The sequence below is a fragment of the Echiichthys vipera genome, assembly GCF_963691815.1.
Source record: "Echiichthys vipera genome assembly, chromosome: 17".
Lineage (NCBI taxonomy): Eukaryota > Metazoa > Chordata > Actinopteri > Perciformes > Trachinidae > Echiichthys > Echiichthys vipera.
Genome location: NC_139842.1, coordinates 15,344,504 through 15,364,871, shown reverse-complemented (window position 1 = coordinate 15,364,871; position 20,368 = coordinate 15,344,504). Strand labels below are relative to the sequence as shown.

At 38.4% G+C, this 20,368-nt stretch overlaps 1 protein-coding gene across 1 annotated transcript; it reads left to right on the top strand.

The window, feature by feature from the left end:
• The first annotated feature begins 1,116 nt into the window (after positions 1-1,116).
• On the top strand, positions 1,117-12,825 carry LOC310959570 (myosin heavy chain, fast skeletal muscle-like). Its single transcript, XM_083930957.1, has 41 exons — positions 1,117-1,128; positions 1,585-1,634; positions 1,805-2,027; positions 2,154-2,297; positions 2,434-2,590; positions 2,743-2,770; positions 2,908-3,010; positions 3,109-3,201; positions 3,290-3,353; positions 3,492-3,590; positions 3,679-3,782; positions 3,861-3,999; positions 4,101-4,219; positions 4,327-4,476; positions 4,558-4,728; positions 4,825-5,128; positions 5,460-5,530; positions 5,614-5,701; positions 6,131-6,248; positions 6,365-6,488; positions 6,577-6,713; positions 6,826-7,081; positions 7,235-7,477; positions 7,587-7,763; positions 7,863-8,008; positions 8,116-8,206; positions 8,299-8,688; positions 8,923-9,049; positions 9,156-9,274; positions 9,425-9,621; positions 9,710-9,893; positions 9,982-10,147; positions 10,242-10,366; positions 10,704-11,012; positions 11,094-11,297; positions 11,399-11,524; positions 11,639-11,809; positions 11,962-12,066; positions 12,150-12,245; positions 12,345-12,476; positions 12,713-12,825. The coding sequence occupies exons 3-41, from the start codon at positions 1,824-1,826 to the stop codon at positions 12,728-12,730; spliced, it is 5,799 nt and encodes a 1,932-aa protein (XP_083787083.1). The 5' UTR covers positions 1,117-1,128; positions 1,585-1,634; positions 1,805-1,823; the 3' UTR covers positions 12,731-12,825.
• The last annotated feature ends 7,543 nt before the right edge of the window (positions 12,826-20,368 follow it).

The window sequence follows — 20,368 nt, the reverse complement described above, 5'->3', positions numbered from 1 at the left end:
ATAACAGCAACAACATCCTTACAAATGTGACACGTGTATAAAGATCTTTGACAACCCAGTGGAACTTATTATAGGTCTTATCTCAGCCTGGTTGGCAAATGTTCTTCTTGTCCTTTTAAGGCAAGGTGTAATACCACTTGAACTTTATTGAAAGGGCCTTCCATTCACTTTTACCACAGGAATATGAGATGTGCCAATGGCCTGCAACTATATACCAGCACCCCTTGCGTGCTTCTCCAAAATTAAGTTCCAGTCCTGGCAATGGTCATGTTTTGCTGCAAGGGCAAGTAGAGACAACCTTTAGTAATTCAGAATACACATTTGAGTAAATGATTTTTGGGGGAAACTAGTTCCTCAAAAATCCAAGTATGTATTGGAAAGCTTCTATTTTAGGACATAACCATCACACTTAGGCTCCCTGAGCGAAAAATAAAGCCCAAAGCTTCTCTTTAAAACATGTTGCATGCTTTTATAAATATTACAAGGCATAATAATAATAACAACAATAATAATAATAAATACCTATGGTGTGTGAAGGACTTTAAGTTACAGTGGTAAGTGTGATTTAACTTATAATGGCGATACTCACCAATGATATTCAATTTTATTGCATTGCAAAATTGTGAAATGAAGGCAAGCTCTGACACCCAATACCAATGACATTTGATTAAATCTCACTAAGGGCAAAGGCTTTATGAGGAGGGTCAAGGCACAACTCAAATGATTTAAATGTGTGTGTCAAATTAGTTATGTTTTGATCTTATCGTATATTATACAGTGTTTGATATCACAATATATACGTCATTCAATAATAAAGTTTGAAGCTGTTGTATTAGCTTATTTTCTATAAGTTGTTTTTAATTTAAGTTTTGAAAATTCACTCAAACTCTGGTCCTAGTTCGCTGGGTTAATGTTACATTCTTCTGTTATCCAGTTTTCTTGTTTCATTGCTATTTTGACAGTTAAGCAATGCTGTATCTTAAATACAAAAACAGCTTACTAAGATAGATCTTAATGACGGGGATGCTTGACCAAATCGAGTGGTGGACTTCTGCTGACAGGGCAGTTCCAGCCTCTATAAAAGCAGCAGCAGCTTCAGACTCCTCCGATAACTGACAGGCATCACAGGTTAGTGCTTTGTGTGTGTGTTTATGCTCACCTAACTTTGTTTTTATTTAAAATTGCACTAATGTGATATGACTCTCTAATCTTGTTTTATGTCAAGTAATCTCAAAGTACTAATCAAACATGTTATTTTCTATTGTAAAGCAAGGAGCAAAATACATTCTGTAACTACGTTTAACAGTTCACTTAGGAAAGCGTAGAGTGACATTACATTTTGTTTTGAAATTTAGATAAAATGAAATGGGATGAAAAAAACTTACAATGAAATACAATAAAATGACTAATAGAGTGCAGTAACGCTTTCAGAGACATAATAGTTTTCTAAAATAGGTTCAAATGTATGTATTGTGACAGCTGTTTACTGTATTAAGCACAGAACAATGGAGAATATTTGAATGTTGCGTCCATGGAAATGGTTGTGTCCTCTTTGAATTGAATTGATGATCATTTCTTTAATAGCATCCTAAGACAACAACCGATCTGTGTCACTCAGTTGGGATAAAACTGAGGTAAAACATATCTTCAAAAACACAACCTTTATAACAGTAGGATACAAACATTACCAAAGTCATTAAACTATATCACAATGAAATATATCGAGATGAAATTAAACTCTAATTCTAACACTTCTTTCCCGTTTTTTCTTTCCTTTCCTACTCTTCCACCTTCATCTTTTCAGTCCTCACTAAACTCCCACCATGAGCACGGATGCGGAGATGGCAGCCTATGGCCCTGCGGCCATATTCCTCCGGAAACCTGAGAGGGAGAGGATTGAGGCTCAGGCTGCTCCATTTGATGCAAAATCTGCCTTTTTTGTTTTTGAGAAGGAAGAAATGTATCTAAAGGGTAAACTCGTCAAAAGAGAGGGTGGTAAAGCCACGGTTGAGACTATTAACGGAAAGGTAGGTGAATAAATTATTTTGGGAAATTCTTGTGAACAGTGAGATAGGATGACATCGATCCCATAAAATATTATTTGAAATACTGTCCCAGTAAAACAGTGCTTTTTTTCTGCATTTTCTATTCAGACTCTCACTGTAAAAGAGGATGAGATCCACCCTATGAACCCTCCAAAGTATGATAAAATTGAGGACATGGCCATGATGACCCACCTCAATGAGCCTGCTGTGCTGTATAACCTCAAAGAGCGTTTTGCATCATGGATGATCTACGTGAGTGCTTAACGTAACACTTAGATCTGCATGAACATACAAATATAACATAATATAACTTTTACAATTGGTGGTTTCTTTTATCTACAGCCAAACGTTCATATAATAGAGTGAGTGGACATTCTTCTCCTTACAGACCTACTCTGGCCTGTTCTGTGTCGTCGTGAACCCCTACAAGTGGCTTCCTGTGTACGATGCTCAGGTTGTTAATGCATACAGAGGCAAGAAGAGGGTTGAGGCTCCACCCCACATCTTCTCCATCTCTGATAATGCCTATCAGTTCATGCTCACTGGTAAGATATTTTATTCTGAGAAGAAAGGCACATAACTTTATCTTTACATGCAAGACAAGACACAGAGACAAATTGATACACCTAAAATGTGACTGGATTTCAACCATATATGCTATTTATGTTTATGACATTTAAGTATTTGTTCATTTTAGATCGTGAGAACCAGTCTATCCTTATCACGTGAGTATTACACAAATTATACAAGATCATTTAAAAAAATCTCATTAAGATATACAAAATACTTATATTAAATAAAATATTATATATACTGTTTATAGGACATTTATATGACTCAAGATATCTCTCTCTTCCCCCAGTGGAGAATCCGGTGCAGGAAAGACTGTCAACACCAAGCGTGTCATCCAGTACTTTGCAACAATTGCAGTGGCTGGAGTTAAGAAGGAACAGAGCAAAATACAGGTAAAATAGTTGCATTCAATGAGAAAATAGTCAGAGAATTGTCTGTGTCTGTTATATTTACAACATATATTAAGATGTGTTTTAATATCTTGTCGTAGGGTTCGCTGGAAGATCAAATCATTGCAGCCAACCCTCTGCTTGAAGCTTATGGTAATGCCAAGACTGTGAGGAATGACAACTCTTCTCGTTTTGTAAGTGATAAAATAAAAAAGGGTTAAAAACAACAACTTTTAAAGCTGTATATCAATATTCCTTCTTACTTAAATCTGATACATTTAGGGCAAATTCATCAGAATTCATTTTGGAACCACTGGCAAACTGGCCTCAGCTGATATTGAAACATGTAAGTCACATTTTGCTGAGTCACCTTTGTTTGAATATACTCTTTTGATATGGTGCTGGCTCTAGAAAAAGACATTTGTTGCTGTGAGATGTCATACATGTAATTTACTATAATCTGACCTTGATTTGTTAATCTTAGATCTGTTGGAAAAGTCTCGTGTCACCTTCCAGTTGTCTGCTGAGAGGAGCTACCATATCTTCTATCAGTTGATGACTGGCCACAAGCCTGAGCTCCTGGGTATTACTACATAAATTTGAGTATATATTTTAAAAATACCAGAATACAACAACAAAAAACACTATCTATTTCTATTGTGCTCTTCCAGAGGCCCTTCTGATCACCACCAACCCCTATGACTACCATATGGTCAGTCAGGGTGAAATCACTGTCAAAAGCATCAATGATGTGGAGGAGTTCATTGCAACAGATGTAAGACAATGTAGTTAAATTAATAGGATATCATGGAAAATGTTTCCTATACAACTGATTGTTTAATCTACATTGCAGACGGCAATTGACATTTTGGGCTTCACTGGTGAGGAGAAGGTTGCTATTTACAAGCTGACTGGAGCTGTGATGCATCATGGTAACATGAAATTCAAGCAGAAGCAGCGTGAGGAGCAAGCTGAACCTGATGGCAATGAGGGTAATTGCTGAAATTATATATTCTTATCATGCAAGTATTCTGGCGTGTAAACCACTACGAGTAAATGTATATTTACTACTACTTCTGTTTCTCTCCATCAGAGGCTGATAAAATCGCCTACCTCATAGGCCTGAACTCAGCCGATATGCTGAAAGCTCTGTGCTACCCAAGAGTCAAGGTCGGAAATGAGATGGTGACCAAAGGTCAGACCGTGTCACAGGTAATAAAAGGAAAGGAAATGTGACGTTGAAAAGATTTGGGACATTTTTGCATCTTGATAGGAATATATTATTCTGAAAAATTACACACAGACATCATTCTTTCTAGGTCAACAATTCTGTCAGTGCTCTGTGCAAGTCCATCTATGAGAAGATGTTCTTGTGGATGGTCATTCGTATCAATGAGATGCTGGACACAAAGCAGCCAAGACAGTTCTTTATTGGAGTGTTGGACATTGCTGGATTTGAGATCTTTGATGTGAGTTGTTGGAAAATGTCTGACAGGTTTAAAGTTCAACCCTGTTTTTTCATGAAATTGAACACTTTCCCGTTACTGCAGTTTAACAGCTTGGAACAACTCTGCATCAACTTCACCAATGAGAAACTGCAACAGTTCTTCAACCACCACATGTTTGTCCTGGAGCAAGAGGAGTACAAGAAAGAAGGCATTGACTGGGAGTTCATTGACTTCGGTATGGACTTGGCTGCCTGCATTGAGCTTATCGAGAAGGTAAGTACCTACTCTGGTAGATGGGATTACTTGATTCATGTGCAAATGTTTGCTTCCCCACTATAATTTTTAACATGGAATGTAAACTCCTCATAGCCAATGGGCATCTTCTCCATCCTTGAAGAGGAGTGCATGTTCCCCAAGGCCTCTGACACAACGTTCAAGAACAAGCTGCATGATCAGCATCTTGGCAAGACCAAGGGATTTGAGAAGCCAAAGCCTGGAAAGGGCAAGGCTGAAGCTCACTTTGCTCTGGTTCATTATGCTGGTACAGTGGACTACAACATCACTGGCTGGCTGGACAAGAACAAGGACCCCCTGAATGACTCAGTTGTTCAGCTCTACCAGAAATCCTCAAACAAATTGATGGCAATGCTGTATGCAGTCCGTGTTGGAGAAGGTAAGAGAGAAGACTGAGCAGAGTATTCAGGAACTTTGCATATCCTGTACAGACATGCTTAACTATTTTCTAGTAAAGATAGTGAGCAACACTGTTGAGATTGGCCTCACTTTATAAGCTAATGGCATCTTATCAGAAAGTGCAAATTATAATCTAACTGGAGGTGCAGTAAGTTTGTAGTGATGTGGAAGCAAACGACTACTGTGGTAATAAACTCATTCATGTGAATTAAAAAATCCAAATCTCATCACACAAAGAAGAAAACTTTCAACAGTTACTACAGTGTAATTTATCCAGGGCCAATAACGTAATTTAATGTTTTTCGAAACAGAGGCTGCTGGTGCCAAGAAGGGCGGAAAGAAGAAGGGAGGTTCCTTCCAGACTGTGTCTGCTCTTTTCAGAGTACGTATTGTGTCACATCTTTGGAAAAAAAAGTAACAACCTCATTTTCAAATAAAGTGAAATCAAATTATGTTGATCCACAGGAGAATTTGGGAAAGCTGATGACCAACTTGAGGAGCACTCATCCGCATTTTGTCCGTTGTCTGATTCCTAATGAGTCAAAGACCCCAGGTAATTCATTCACAATTCAAATTTCTGCACTTTGTGAAACACAGTAACAAACCAAATACTGACAACACTTTCTCTGAAAGCTACATCTATAGTAAGGGCATTCATAGTTAAATGTAATGAAGTTAATTGTTAATGCAGTCATTATGTATTATAAGCCCAATCAGACAGCCTCTAGTTTATGACTAGTCGAGAGCATCTATAGGACTCTTGAATATACTATATCATTTTGAATAAATCCCATATATAATATTTTATGACGGCTGATATACAGTAGTGCATCAAACAGTAGTATGTGTCTTAATGAGTGTAGTCATGAAGCCTTATGAATGCATTATGATTCCGTATGAATGCCCACATAATGCACTTTAGATGTAGTCTTCATAGAAAGTGATACCAAAATATTTTACCCAAAATATTTGCAATGTGCAGGTCTTATGGAGAACCACTTGGTCATCCACCAGCTGAGGTGTAACGGTGTGCTGGAAGGCATCAGAATCTGCAGAAAGGGCTTCCCCAGCAGAATCCTCTATGGTGACTTCAAGCAGAGGTAATTTTCAGTTCATACATAACCACAGTAATTTACTTTATTTTACTTTAGAATAGTGATGGATAATGCCAGAACACTTGAAATATGTCTAAGTAAGAACGTCCTTTTCTTTGCAGATACAAAGTATTGAATGCTAGTGTCATCCCTGAGGGACAGTTCATTGACAACAAGAAAGCTTCAGAGAAGCTGCTGGGCTCCATTGATGTGGACCACACTCAGTACAAGTTTGGACACACCAAGGTTAATTCTTATCGACTATATTAACAGATTTAGTAATCAAGGGTATCAACATGTACTGATGACTGAATTCCTTCGCTTGACAACTTAGGTGTTCTTCAAAGCTGGCCTTCTGGGTACCCTGGAGGAGATGAGAGATGACAAACTGGCGGTATTGGTGACCATGACTCAGGCTCTCTGCAGAGGATATATCATGAGAAAGGAGTTTGTAAAGATGATGGAGAGGAGGTACCATTATCATGCACTATACTAAACTGATCTACGTTTTAACAGAGATATTGAATATTATTTTATTCATTTCTGTACGATAGTAAATGTTTCGTTTATATGTATTTTTTAGAGAAGCTATCTTTTCAATCCAGTACAACATCCGGTCATTCATGAATGTGAAGAACTGGCCATGGCTGAAACTGTACTTCAAGATCAAACCCCTTCTGAAAAGTGCTGAGACTGAGAAGGAGCTGCAGCAGATGAAGGAAAACTATGATAAGATGAAAACAGACCTGGCTACTGCCCTGGCCAAAAAGAAGGAACTAGAGGAGAAGATGGTTTCCCTGCTGCAGGAAAAGAATGATCTGCAACTGCAAGTGGCTTCGGTAAGTGGAATACAGATCTAGCCTTTCAATCTATGATATAAAGAATTCCCAGAATTCCTATTATCTGTTAAGTAAATACTAAATGGTACATTCATATTTTCATGGTTAATCTAAAATGAAGTATATGATCTACCACATGTGTTCAAAACATAGGAAGGTGAGAACCTCTCTGATGCTGAGGAAAGGTGTGAGGGGCTCATTAAAAGCAAGATCCAGCTCGAGGCCAAACTCAAAGAGACAACTGAGAGACTGGAGGATGAAGAGGAAATGAATGCAGAGCTGACTGCTAAGAAGAGGAAGCTGGAGGATGAATGCTCTGAGCTGAAGAAAGACATTGATGACTTGGAGCTCACATTGGCTAAAGTGGAGAAGGAGAAACATGCCACAGAAAACAAGGTTATGTTTACTTAAGTCTTAACGTAAACAAAAGAAAAAAACATGTCAATTTTTTTCAAATATATAATTACTACATGAAATTGAAATGTGCCTTTCATGCCACTTTTAGGTGAAAAACCTGACAGAGGAGATGGCATCTCAAGATGAGATTATTGCCAAGTTAACCAAGGAGAAGAAAGCCCTCCAAGAGGCCCACCAGCAGACACTTGATGATCTCCAGGCAGAGGAAGACAAAGTCAACACTCTGACTAAGGCCAAGACAAAGCTGGAACAGCAAGTGGACGATGTAAGAGCTCATTGTTACAAAGTTCATAGAGTATAGAGCAGAATTGGGTTTCAGGATTGTTGTGCCATTGTACAAATCCAAAACCTTTTCATTCAAAAGCTCGAGGGATCACTGGAGCAAGAGAAGAAGCTCCGCATGGACCTTGAGAGAGCCAAGAGGAAGCTTGAGGGAGATCTGAAACTGGCCCAGGAATCCATAATGGATCTGGAGAATGACAAGCAGCAAACAGATGAGAAACTCAAGAAGTAAGATTTTGTTTGTTTGTTTAGGTTATTAATCCTCTTCTCACACATTAAACTCCAACACGAGTAAAAACTATGACAGTGAAAGCTTTCTTGGTCTACTCTTCCAGGAAGGACTTTGAGACCAGCCAGCTCCTCAGCAAGATTGAGGATGAACAGTCTCTTGGTGCGCAGCTTCAGAAGAAGATCAAGGAGCTCCAAGTAATGAATTTAATAAGAATTTTACACTCAGTGAATCAAAAACTAGATTCCTAAGTTAATACGCCTTCTTGTTATACTTTCATCACATCTAGGCTCGTATTGAGGAGCTGGAGGAAGAGATTGAGGCAGAGAGAGCTGCTCGGGCTAAGGTAGAGAAGCAGAGGGCTGACCTCTCCAGGGAGCTTGAGGAGATCAGTGAGAGGCTCGAGGAAGCTGGTGGAGCAACAGCCACTCAGATTGAAATGAACAAGAAGCGCGAGGCTGAGTTCCAGAAGCTGCGTCGTGATCTTGAAGAGTCAACCCTGCAGCATGAAGCTACCGCAGCAGCTCTCCGCAAGAAGCAGGCTGACAGTGTTGCAGAGCTGGGAGAGCAGATCGACAACCTCCAGCGTGTCAAGCAGAAGCTGGAGAAGGAGAAGAGCGAGTACAAGATGGAGATTGATGACCTCTCCAGCAACATGGAGGCTGTTGCTAAAGCAAAGGTGAGTAGTTAGTTTCTAAGTAAGGAGATTGCCTCTTTTGACATCTCAGGAATATAAAAGCAGATTTAAAAGAGGTCTTAGCAAAATAAAAAAACCATAATAATACATCACTAGTGTTTAAGTCATCACTGATCATTCAGTATGAAAATGGCTTTAATGTACTGCTAAACAGAAAAGCATTGAACATTTGCAACGTCAAATTTGATGAGATACATCATGCTTTGTTGTTCATAGGGCAACTTGGAGAAAATGTGCAGGACTCTTGAGGACCAGTTGAGTGAACTCAAGTCCAAAAATGATGAGAATGTTCGCCAACTGAATGACATCAATGCACAGAGGGCCAGACTGCAGACAGAGAATGGTAACTCACTTGTACACCTCACCATAAAAAGTACACCTTTGTCATAAAAAGCACTCTGTGGGTGAGTTCCTTATTTTCACAAAGTAGTTCATACATCGTTCTTTAGGTGAATATTCCCGCCAGCTTGAGGAGAAGGAAGCTCTTGTTTCCCAGCTGACCAGGGGCAAGCAGGCCTTCACTCAGCAGATTGAGGAGCTTAAGAGGCACGTTGAAGAGGAAGTAAAGGTATTAAAAGACCCATTCTCTCCCAAAATATGTCATAATGTAAAATGAATAATAATAATGAAACAAACATCTTGTGGAAGTTACCAAAAAATCCCTGGTTACCCAAATTCTTGTGGGTAAATACATAAGGTCTCTTATCATGCTTAACAGGCCAAGAACGCCCTGGCCCATGCTGTTCAGTCTGCCCGTCATGACTGTGATCTGCTCAGAGAGCAGTTTGAGGAGGAGCAGGAGGCCAAGGCTGAGCTGCAGAGAGGAATGTCTAAGGCCAACAGCGAGGTGGCTCAGTGGAGAAGCAAATACGAGACTGATGCTATTCAGCGCACTGAGGAGCTGGAAGACGCAAAGTACATAAAACCTTTCTACTTTTCCATAGGCAGATCCTTTGCTTCCTACTTGTCTAATTAAGCACAAGAGAATTCTTCTTCACTACAGGAAAAAGCTTGCTCAGCGCCTGCAAGATGCAGAGGAATCCATTGAGGCTGTGAACTCCAAGTGTGCCTCACTGGAGAAGACCAAGCAGAGGCTGCAGGGTGAGGTGGAGGACCTCATGATTGACGTGGAGAGAGCGAACGGTTTGGCTGCAAACCTTGACAAGAAGCAGAGGAACTTTGATAAGGTGAATGCTTAAACCAGCCTTCAAAACCAGTTTTGTCTCAAGAAACATAACAATTAACTAATGATTTGATCAAATTAATTAATTTTAGGTCCTGGCAGAATGGAAACAGAAGTATGAGGAGAGCCAGGCGGAGCTGGAAGGAGCCCAGAAAGAAGCTCGTTCTCTCAGCACTGAACTGTTCAAGATGAAGAACTCTTTTGAAGAGACTCTGGATCACCTGGAGACCATGAAGAGAGAGAACAAGAACCTGCAGCGTATGTGAAATGTTTTACTTTTTAAGATAATAATACTGATCTTATACCAACTCCTAAAAGTGTAATTCTTGGTTTTGTATTCTTTTTCCTGTAGAGGAGATCTCAGACCTGACTGAACAGATCAGTGAGACTGGAAAGAGTATCCATGAGCTGGAGAAGGCCAAGAAGACTGTGGAGACTGAGAAGGCTGAAATTCAGACGGCACTGGAGGAAGCAGAGGTAGAACAGACAGGGAGTCCAGCAGTCTATCAGTTCTTAAGTTTATCATGACAATGATGAAAAGCTCTTAAAAGGAAGTATGCGCTGGCACATTAATATAAAAGAAAAAAACGCTTATTCTTACTGAAAATAGTTTATAATTTTGTAGTTTTTATGTCTGGGTGACCTTTTAGAAAAGCGATATGTTCATTTCATCATCAGAAATGTAATGAGATAGGCTGATGGTCAGTTTTATTGTTTAATAACAATCATTCACACCATATCTAATGTGATTATACAGTATGTTTAGAGAAAATCTCTCTAATGTTTTTAATTTAATTGTTAAAATTAAACCAAGGGTGCACTGGAGCATGAGGAGTCCAAGATACTCCGTGTTCAACTTGAGCTCAACCAGGTCAAAAGTGAGGTTGACAGGAAGCTGGCAGAGAAGGATGAAGAGATGGAGCAGATCAAGAGGAACAGCCAGAGGGTGATTGACTCAATGCAGAGCACTCTCGATTCTGAGGTCAGGAGCAGGAATGATGCCCTGAGAATCAAGAAGAAGATGGAGGGAGACCTGAATGAGATGGAGATTCAGCTGAGCCATGCCAACAGGCAGGCCGCTGAGGCCCAGAAACAGCTGAGGAATGTCCAGGGACAGCTCAAGGTCAGGTTTGTTTGATTACAAAAGGAAATTAAATGTCAAAAAAGAAGAAAAGGTTCATTTTTTTTTTCTCTTCTATGTCAGGACGCTTTACTGCACCTTGATGATGCTGTCAGAGGACAGGAAGACATGAAGGAGCAGGTTGCCATGGTGGAGCGCAGAAATGCCCTGATGCTGGCTGAGATTGAGGAGCTGAGAGTCGCTCTGGAGCAGACAGAGAGAGGACGCAAAGTGGCTGAGCAGGAGTTGGTCGATGCTAGTGAGCGCGTCGGACTGCTTCACTCTCAGGTTTTTGTCTGTTATACAATGTACAAGAGAATACATCCTCCAAATAAGATACATCAAAATGTTTCATTAATACCATTTTTTTTTAAATACTAATTACTCAGAACACCAGTCTCATCAACACCAAGAAGAAGCTGGAGGCTGATCTTGTCCAGGTTCAGGGTGAAGTTGATGATTCAGTTCAGGAAGCAAGAAATGCTGAGGAGAAAGCCAAAAAGGCGATCACTGATGTGAGTTTACATCTCTGCCTCAGTTATGTTGTGTTTTTGGTCTACTTCCATGTATTAATAATGTTAAGTTCATTACAGATTATGAATGAATTAGAGAACATTGTATCATTTCAGGCTGCCATGATGGCTGAGGAGCTGAAGAAGGAGCAGGACACCAGTTCTCACCTGGAGAGGATGAAGAAGAACCTGGAGGTCACAGTAAAGGACCTGCAGCACCGTCTGGATGAGGCTGAGAACCTCGCCATGAAGGGGGGCAAGAAGCAGCTCCAGAAACTGGAGTCCAGGGTATGAATTATACATTAAAATACACAATAAATAATTTTTGGAGGAAAATTAGTTTCACTGTTTGGAACCATTTCTAGTTTTATTACTTATGATAAAATGTTAATAAAATGCTTGTACCTAATACTGATGTATAATTCATGGTCACATTTCAGGTGCGTGAGCTAGAAGCTGAAGTTGAAGCTGAGCAGAGACGCGGAGCTGATGCTGTTAAGGGAGTCCGCAAATATGAGAGGAGAGTGAAGGAGCTCACCTACCAGGTAATTCCTATTTAAAAACTACCGTAATTTTTCTTTAATTCTCTATTCTTCATCACTTACTGTATAATCCTGTATTTGTGTAGACTGAGGAAGACAAGAAGAATGTGATCAGACTTCAGGATCTGGTGGACAAGCTGCAGCTCAAAGTAAAAGCTTACAAGAGACAGGCTGAGGATGCTGTAAGTCAAATTAATTAATACTGTGACATATAATTTACATTTGATTTAATCATAACATCACTCTTAACTGCCTTGTAACTATGTACAATCCCTTCACAGGAGGAGCAGGCCAACACTCACTTGTCCAGGCACAGGAAGGTCCAGCATGAGCTGGAGGAAGCTCAGGAGCGCGCTGACATCGCTGAGTCCCAGGTCAACAAGCTGAGAGCCAAGAGCCGTGATATTGGAAAGGTATCTATGTTGTTTGCATGATCACAGTATCAATAGTGTTGACAATAGGAGTCAGTAAAATGATTTGAGGCTGAACACTTTCACTGTTGACAGTGTAAATTAATATCACAGCTTATATGTACACAAATCGTTACAAATATGAATTTCCATATGAAAAGAGAAAATAACCTATTCAGTAACTTGATTGCAACATTTGAAATTCACTTTGCTACTTGTTCCCCCCTCTTTTTCTTTAGACCGATTCTGCTGAGTAGAATCGTCATCCCGTTGAGGCCTTTCTACAGAGTTCATAAAATATGAACAAGTGGTTTGGGACTTATTAGCATTTCAATAAAGATGATCATCACAATCCAGAATCCTGTCATTTCCTTTCTGGCAACTACTTTATTTGGTTGAACAGAAAAAATATTTAGTCCAGAGTAGAGCAATTAGGCATGGTTGAATGTCTTGTAGTATCAGAAGCACTGTACCATTCTGAATGCGTACAGTACGTCCATGTGAAATGTTATGAAGTCAAAATATAAAGATGGAAATACCTATGTTTTGGACATACTAAGCAAGTGGTAACCTTAGATTTGCATTAGGTGTAAGAATGATACATTGAGAGTTTTAATAATTTTCTTTTATTGTTTTACTTTTTTAAGAATTTGTACTCCCTTTAAAAAAAAATAAAACCTTCATTATTTGAGGAAAAGTCATGAAACAATTGTTTGAAGCACAGTCAGCAAAGTGGAAGTGAAAATGTGAGTGCAAGGGTGTAGCAGATGCTTGTATTGCGGCACCATAGGCCATTGAGTACCATGAAAAATCTTATCATCTTACTTGGACAAACAGAAGTTTGTGTATTTTTAGTCAAACTGTGCATTTCTTCTGCACTCATGAATTACTCCAAACAATTCATGATTCAGTTTCTACAAACATTCAGTATGGGCCAGACTGACATGGATTAACTGTATATCTGTCAGCACACTGGTTGAGTTCTCTCATACAGAGATTATATAGTGAACATTTTTCTTCAAGTGTTGGCAAATTATGACATTATGATTTTGTATTACATTTGCCCTCCTATATTATGCAGTTAGACTCAGATTAATACAATTAGCGAGTCAAATTCTGCTTAGGGATTTGAAAAAGGCCAAGGCATGCCCTCCATCCATGCAATGCTCTATTTGAGATGTCACAGGCGACAAATAGATGTAGGCTGCCAAGTCATGCAGGTCTTTGCCTCCTGTCTCCTGGAAGAAATGAAACCTTGACTTGGAATCTTGGAGCAGAATGAGATATCTCTTAAAGCTTTTGATGCCCCTTCATCCGCTAGCCTTTTGAGCTTTGCATTGAAGGGTACTTGGATTTCACATAACTTCTGTATCTTCCTGAAGAGAATATATGGCAGGGTAAAAATGTCCATGTCAGCAGTTAAAGAAATACAAAATAAAAGTGTATTTATTTTATTTGGAGAATCCCAAAAAGTGAACAGGATCAATGTACTGTATATAACTCTTTAGTCTAAGTAATGATCTCCTTTTTACTCAAAGAAGGTTGGATGCAATGCACTCATATTACAAACACAACAAACATTCATTATTTGGTTCCCATTCTCTTTAATGACTGCTTTAAAATGTTATAAAATTGCATATAGTACAACATATATCCGTCCTTAGATGTATAACAACATCTATTTGAAGCAATGATCTGATGCTCTTCTTTATATAAACTATAAAGAATGTTGGAAAATACTTGTATATAATACTCTTGAATGTTGGTCACTTAAAGTTCTCACATAATCTGCTGAAATCCATAGGTAACCGAAGTGCCAAAGAGTCAACATAGGAACAAGTTTTCACCAACTTTCTCAAATGGGTTACGTGTCTCCTCTTCTTCTTCTTTCCCCTTGATGATTCCTTCCAATTTGACTAAATGCCATATTGGAAATAAGCCCTAAAGTTTTTTTCTGTAAATTTGTATCATGCTTCTGTCATCTCTTTAGTATTAAATGTAGCAGCTGAATGCAGTCCATTTTGCCTTGTGAGAAACTTATTTTTGGCTTATGTCCATTTAGGGAGTTGTATAACGGAATTTTATGGATAGTATTTTATATTTAATTTTATTATAGGAATATGAGATGCCCTTGTCCTGTAACTGTAGACCACAACAATTTGGGAGCATATCCAGAACTAAGTTTTGTCACGCCCTGTCCTGGTGGTAAGTTTTGTTTTATGTTCCCTAGTGTTTCAGTCTTGTGTTTCCTGTTTTATTTTGATACTCGCATGTCGCCTCGTTCTAGGTCTCTAGGCTTTCTTTTTGCTGCACCTGTGTCTCACTGTCACTTGTGCCAGCATTCCAGCAATCCAATCAATGTTATTTCTGACCAGTTTTTATCTGATCTGATTTTATCTGATCTGATATGTGATTGGCACTCCCACCCTTTATAAAAGAGGCAACTCTGGACTTCTGTGTGAACTGATAGGCTCCCGACACGGGTGAGTGTATTCACCGAGACCTCAGTTTGTACACTTATTGATAAGTTGGTAAGGTTAATGTGCTGCTAATTGCTTATGCATTCAGTCCACAGTTATCTTGCCAATAGTCGTCAGTGGACTGCATCATTGCAAAACACACTTAAATAATAGTTTATTTGTGTTGACATCTGATACACACCCTGTTTCATCACTTATGTACTAAATTTTCTAGCAATACTATTTCTCGTGTGGTGGAGGGGAGAGTAATGAACTGTACTCATTCAACTGAATACAGTTGGAATATATAATTTAAGTCTAAAGCCACTTTTGAACTGAATTTGTGTAATTTGAAGTTACAAAAAAACAAACTGAAACAAGTTATTGTATTCATGTCTAGCATCTTGAAACTTCACCAGCAGCTGCACCACCCATTCTTTTTTTGGAACAAGGTGAGGAAGCCAAAGAAGTAGAGGCTTGAGGCACAAACTACTCATTTTGATGCCAAAACAGCCTACTTTGTGACTGATCTGGATGAGATGTATCTCAAGGGCAAACTTGTGAAGAAAGAGGGTGGCAAAGACACAGTTTAAACAGATACGGGAAGGTAGGTGATTCATTTGATTATTTGAATCAATCTCCATTTCCGTCTTAGACCATTTCTGTATAGGAGGATGACATTCTGTCCAAGAACTTCCTGTGTATGATGTTGAAGTTGTGGGAGCAAATCAAGGCAAGAAGAGGATTGAGCCACCACCCCACATCTTCTCCATCTCTGACAGTCAGTTCATGCTCACTGGTAAGATCAAAGTTATTTGTGTTAAAATGGAAATACGGGTAAAGGTAAAAATTACCTTTCACAAAACCTTACTGTAGAAGCAATAAAAATGGCACTAATGTCAAGTGTATATGTCTGCTTTTCAGATTGTGAGAACCAGTCTGTGCTGATTACGTGAGTTTACAACAAACTGTTTGAGCTAAATCTTTATAAACTTCATGATAAGAAGAAAACTAAAAAAATCCACATTTACTTTTTAAAAGTTGCTATTCAGGCAGTCCAGCTGTGGAGCTGTTTTACACGGTCAGCCCCTGTACATTAGGGTAAATCTAAATCACTAATACATTGTACCTCTGTGACATTTCTTAATTTAAATGCAGACGTGCTAGAAAGAAAAGTATCAGCCTACCTTGTGTTTTTACTGCCCTAAAAATCTACAATGTTAAAGTGAAGATGCGCCAATAATATTTGTGAAAATATTGATTCCTCAATACAGTTTTGCATTTTGCATTTCACAGCCAAAATACCAATTGTGCAGTCTATACTGTAGCTAATTTAGAAAAAATAGATAATCCTCGAAACTTTGACAGTAATGGCCTTCCACTTTTACGGTAAGCATGCAAAACTACATCTCCTTTGAACCAAAGCAATTTCAGAGCGGTCAACAAGCATAAACTTTACACAAAGACTTAGATTCCCTTATCAATGGAAACAATAGGAAACACTATTTTACTGTTATCACAGCAAGAAAACAAAGTCAAAACATCCGTGCATACATTACAAAAAGGCTTCTTCAAATACTTACTGTACAAGCGATACAATCTAAATTCATTGGCTATACACATCATTGTATCTGCCATGTAGTACAGCAGGACATACAGCTGTCAACAGTCACACATTACTGGTGAAATCAGCCAACTACACAGGTATATAACACCTTATGCACCGCCTTGTACTCTCTCTTGTCTCTGTCATTGGTTTATGCTTACTGACACATGAGGCCATATTTGCAGATGCCTTTCTATTTTAGATCATGTTGTACAACCTTGAAATTGTGGGCAGTGATCAAATAATGCACAGGCCCCACACAAAACCTGATATCTTCGCTACAGCACAGCATTCCATATTAGGAATGACAAATGTTAAGGGATTTAGAAGTTGAATAAGGCAACCAGCAATTACATTAAAGCCAATAACTGAAATGCTAAAGATATTTAACTGAAGATTACATTTTGGCAGGTTATTTATTGTACTGTACTGTGATATAAGCTTAGATTCATATCTAAAATCATAATATTTACAAAATCATAATGTTATACACAGTTACAAAGAATGTGTTTTATAAATGTAAGGTGATGGTAGTCCCACTTTCATACATTAATTATTCCCACATGCACAACTAGATGATAGAAGTAAAAGACAATCCAATCATTTCACATTCAGCCTCCCTGAATCCCCCACAACATTTTTATTCTAGATATTATAACAATACTAGTTCAGAAAATGTGAATTAATTTTGAATGTCATTTAAGCTGATTTGATAGATTCTCCTTATGCCAAGTACTACTAGACTTTCAATGCCGTCAGTTTGCTGTACTATTCACACTACACAACATGCTTTCTGGTTTTGGGAGTCTTGACGTTGTGGTTTCCGCATGACCAGCACTGACGACTAACTGACATGGAGTCATCAACTACAAGATCTTTCACCAAGGGGAATCCCAGATGTGTGTGTCCTGTCACCAAACTGAAGCACTTGCACTGATATCTAATATTGCTGTGGGTTTACCGTTGAAAACCTGGTATGTTTGAAACAAATGTTCAAGAGTGCATTGTGCGCTTGTATCATACACCTAGGGTTGTGATAACGCAGCTAGAAGCAGCAGCTTCTCCCCCGGCCAGAAACTGGGCTTCGACTCCCTTTTCTGCCAGTCCCTGGGTCAGCAGGGTCTTCCCCCTCAGGTCATGTCTTGTGCTCTCATTGGCTCTTGGCGTCCCCACAACTCCAGATATTTAGCCTGCTAGATATTCAGCCTGCTAGATGCACCAGTGAGCCGCTCGGCTAACCTCTTCGCACATCACGATTCAAACTGCGACTTGCGAGCGCCAAGCCAAGTCTGATTTGCCTCCGATCCAGGGTTTTTGTCAAGGAGCTCCAAAACTATCGAAAAGCTAGCAAAAAATTGGGCAGCGGACACTTGGCATTAGCCCATCATATACATTGCGTTATATACATTGCAACTGAAAACTTCTGTATTTGGTGAATTTACCAATATATTTTTTTAAATCACTCACTTTTTTCTGTCTAAGTAGAATATAATCTGTTTGTAAAGAGTTTTATACATAAACATATTACTGATGCAACCAATTCTTGAGTAAAAAAAAGACTTAAAGTACACAATTATGACATAAGGGATGCATTTTCAATGTATTCCATATGTTCAGTGGTCATGGAACATTTTTATAAACAAGGTTAACAACAAAAAGGAAAGTTTGGATGCAAAACGGTCAATCTGTGCTAAAATATTCTAAAATCTAGGATCGGGTAAGTTTTCAATGAATGATGTTCTGTAAAGTTGACATTTTGGAGATACAGGGGACACTAGTAATTTGTAAATCTACCTACACGTGTGGATTGCCTTGCATTTGTGTTCTTCTTTTGTGACAGACATATCACACCGAAGTGAAAAGGTCTAGAGCTTATGCTATAATGAACTTTAATTGCAAGAGGTGGCCTGCAATTTATGGAGCCAAGATAGATGACGGGTTAGGTTACAATGGCCATTAATACTGTGTGTACTTAAGGGAGATGTCTTTTCTTATAGAACTAGGCTTACAATGTAGAACCCTCATTATCTGTATTATTTCAGGTCTAACTTTAACTACAGCAAAACGTGATGGTGCACACCTTTAACATACTGTACCATAACACAAGGGCTAAAAAACAAGTGGAGAAAGTTAGTCATTGTCCTGTTTTGGTTGAGGCTGCTTTGCTTAATGCTGTGTGTCAGCTCAGGAGATTTCTGGTAATTCTACCCCACACACAGAACAACTACGTTGGGCATATAGAGTATATTGTACTTAATAAGTCTCCAGCAATGTCCTTACTATACAGATATTATTTTATTGTAATATACTTGACAAAGAAATAGATTATTTAAGAAAATAAATCTCTTTAAACTTGGGATATAGTGTCTACAACATATCTAAATGCGTCCTATAAATACATCCCTCTGTCAATGCCAAATACGAATCACTGTTCCCTCCCTTAGCTGGATTTATTTTTGACTGTGGTAATACCCAGTGATCTCCTGGAAAGATGGCAAATAATAAACCAAGTCTGTGCAAATCTTGGAAATGAAAGTTGATCCTGGAGATGATCCGAAACTCTACTTCATTAAATCATGTGTCAATCAATCCTGTGTTTAGTATCATCTCTTCTACTCAAACTCCTCTTTTTCATTCCTCTCAGCGAAATGTTAATGGTATTTGCAAGGAACATATTTCTGGTGTTAAATTATCTGAGTTGGCAATCCTACTTAAGTCTGTTCCCAGGAGATATGTTACACTTGTCCCGCGTTAATGGAAAGACCATGGCCTGAATTTTATTTCAGATGTATGAGATTTGCATGTCCCGTAACTATACACCAGTGACATTTCAAGGCTTCTCCAAATTTAAAACTCATCACTGGCTGTGATATCAAAATGAATAGGACACAGGTGCCTACCATTAACTGTTTGTTTATTAGTAAAAATAATCCACAAACTATGCAGGACACTTATAACATGTTTTTTTATATTAGTGATACTACGCTCAGTGATGTTACAAAATAAATCAACCCTGTCATAATATAGTCATCTGTTACTCTTTCAACAAGGAGTTCAATAATCACATTTTTTAAGATTGTGTTAAAGATATACATGTGTCAGAATACAGGAATTTGAGTTACATATGAACAATCACGTGGATATAGATGTAAAACTTACAGATGTGACAACATAGTACATCTTTAGCTTTTAATTAATTTGACAGTGTTCTTGGTGTATTTTGGTACACATCACAAGATTATTCAATTAAATCCAATATGGCTAAATATTTAGATGGTGTTATACTGTATTTGTTGTGTAGTAAAATAAAGAAGTAAAAAGATATATCTACATTTTTAATACAGCTTTGTAAAAATGTTTATTCGTAGAAAATTAAATGTGCTTATTTATCTAAATGTACTATACATATCAGTATCAAGCACCAAGGTCAAACATTCCTGACCAAATTGAGTGGGGCGCTTAAGCTGAGGGGGCAGACTTGTGTATAAAAACAGCAGCTCATCACGTCTGCTCCAACTGATTGGGATCTAAGACGGGTGAGTGCAGCAGACTGTTCCTATAGCATGTCTCACTATTAAATAATAATATGCTGTTTCAATGTTTCACTTCTTTTTTTACTGAGACTATGTGATATTTAGTTTGTATGAAGTTTTATATGTGATGTATTCTTTGTAAATGTTTTTATATATATGTATGTATATACAGTTTCCCGTCCAGGGACTGCAAATGCAAATTAGCTATAACTCTGATATTGTTTGTTTTGTGTGTGGCCTCTTACTCAAAATAACGTTTTCAATTACTTTGCAGCATTAGTTTTTGTATGTCATATT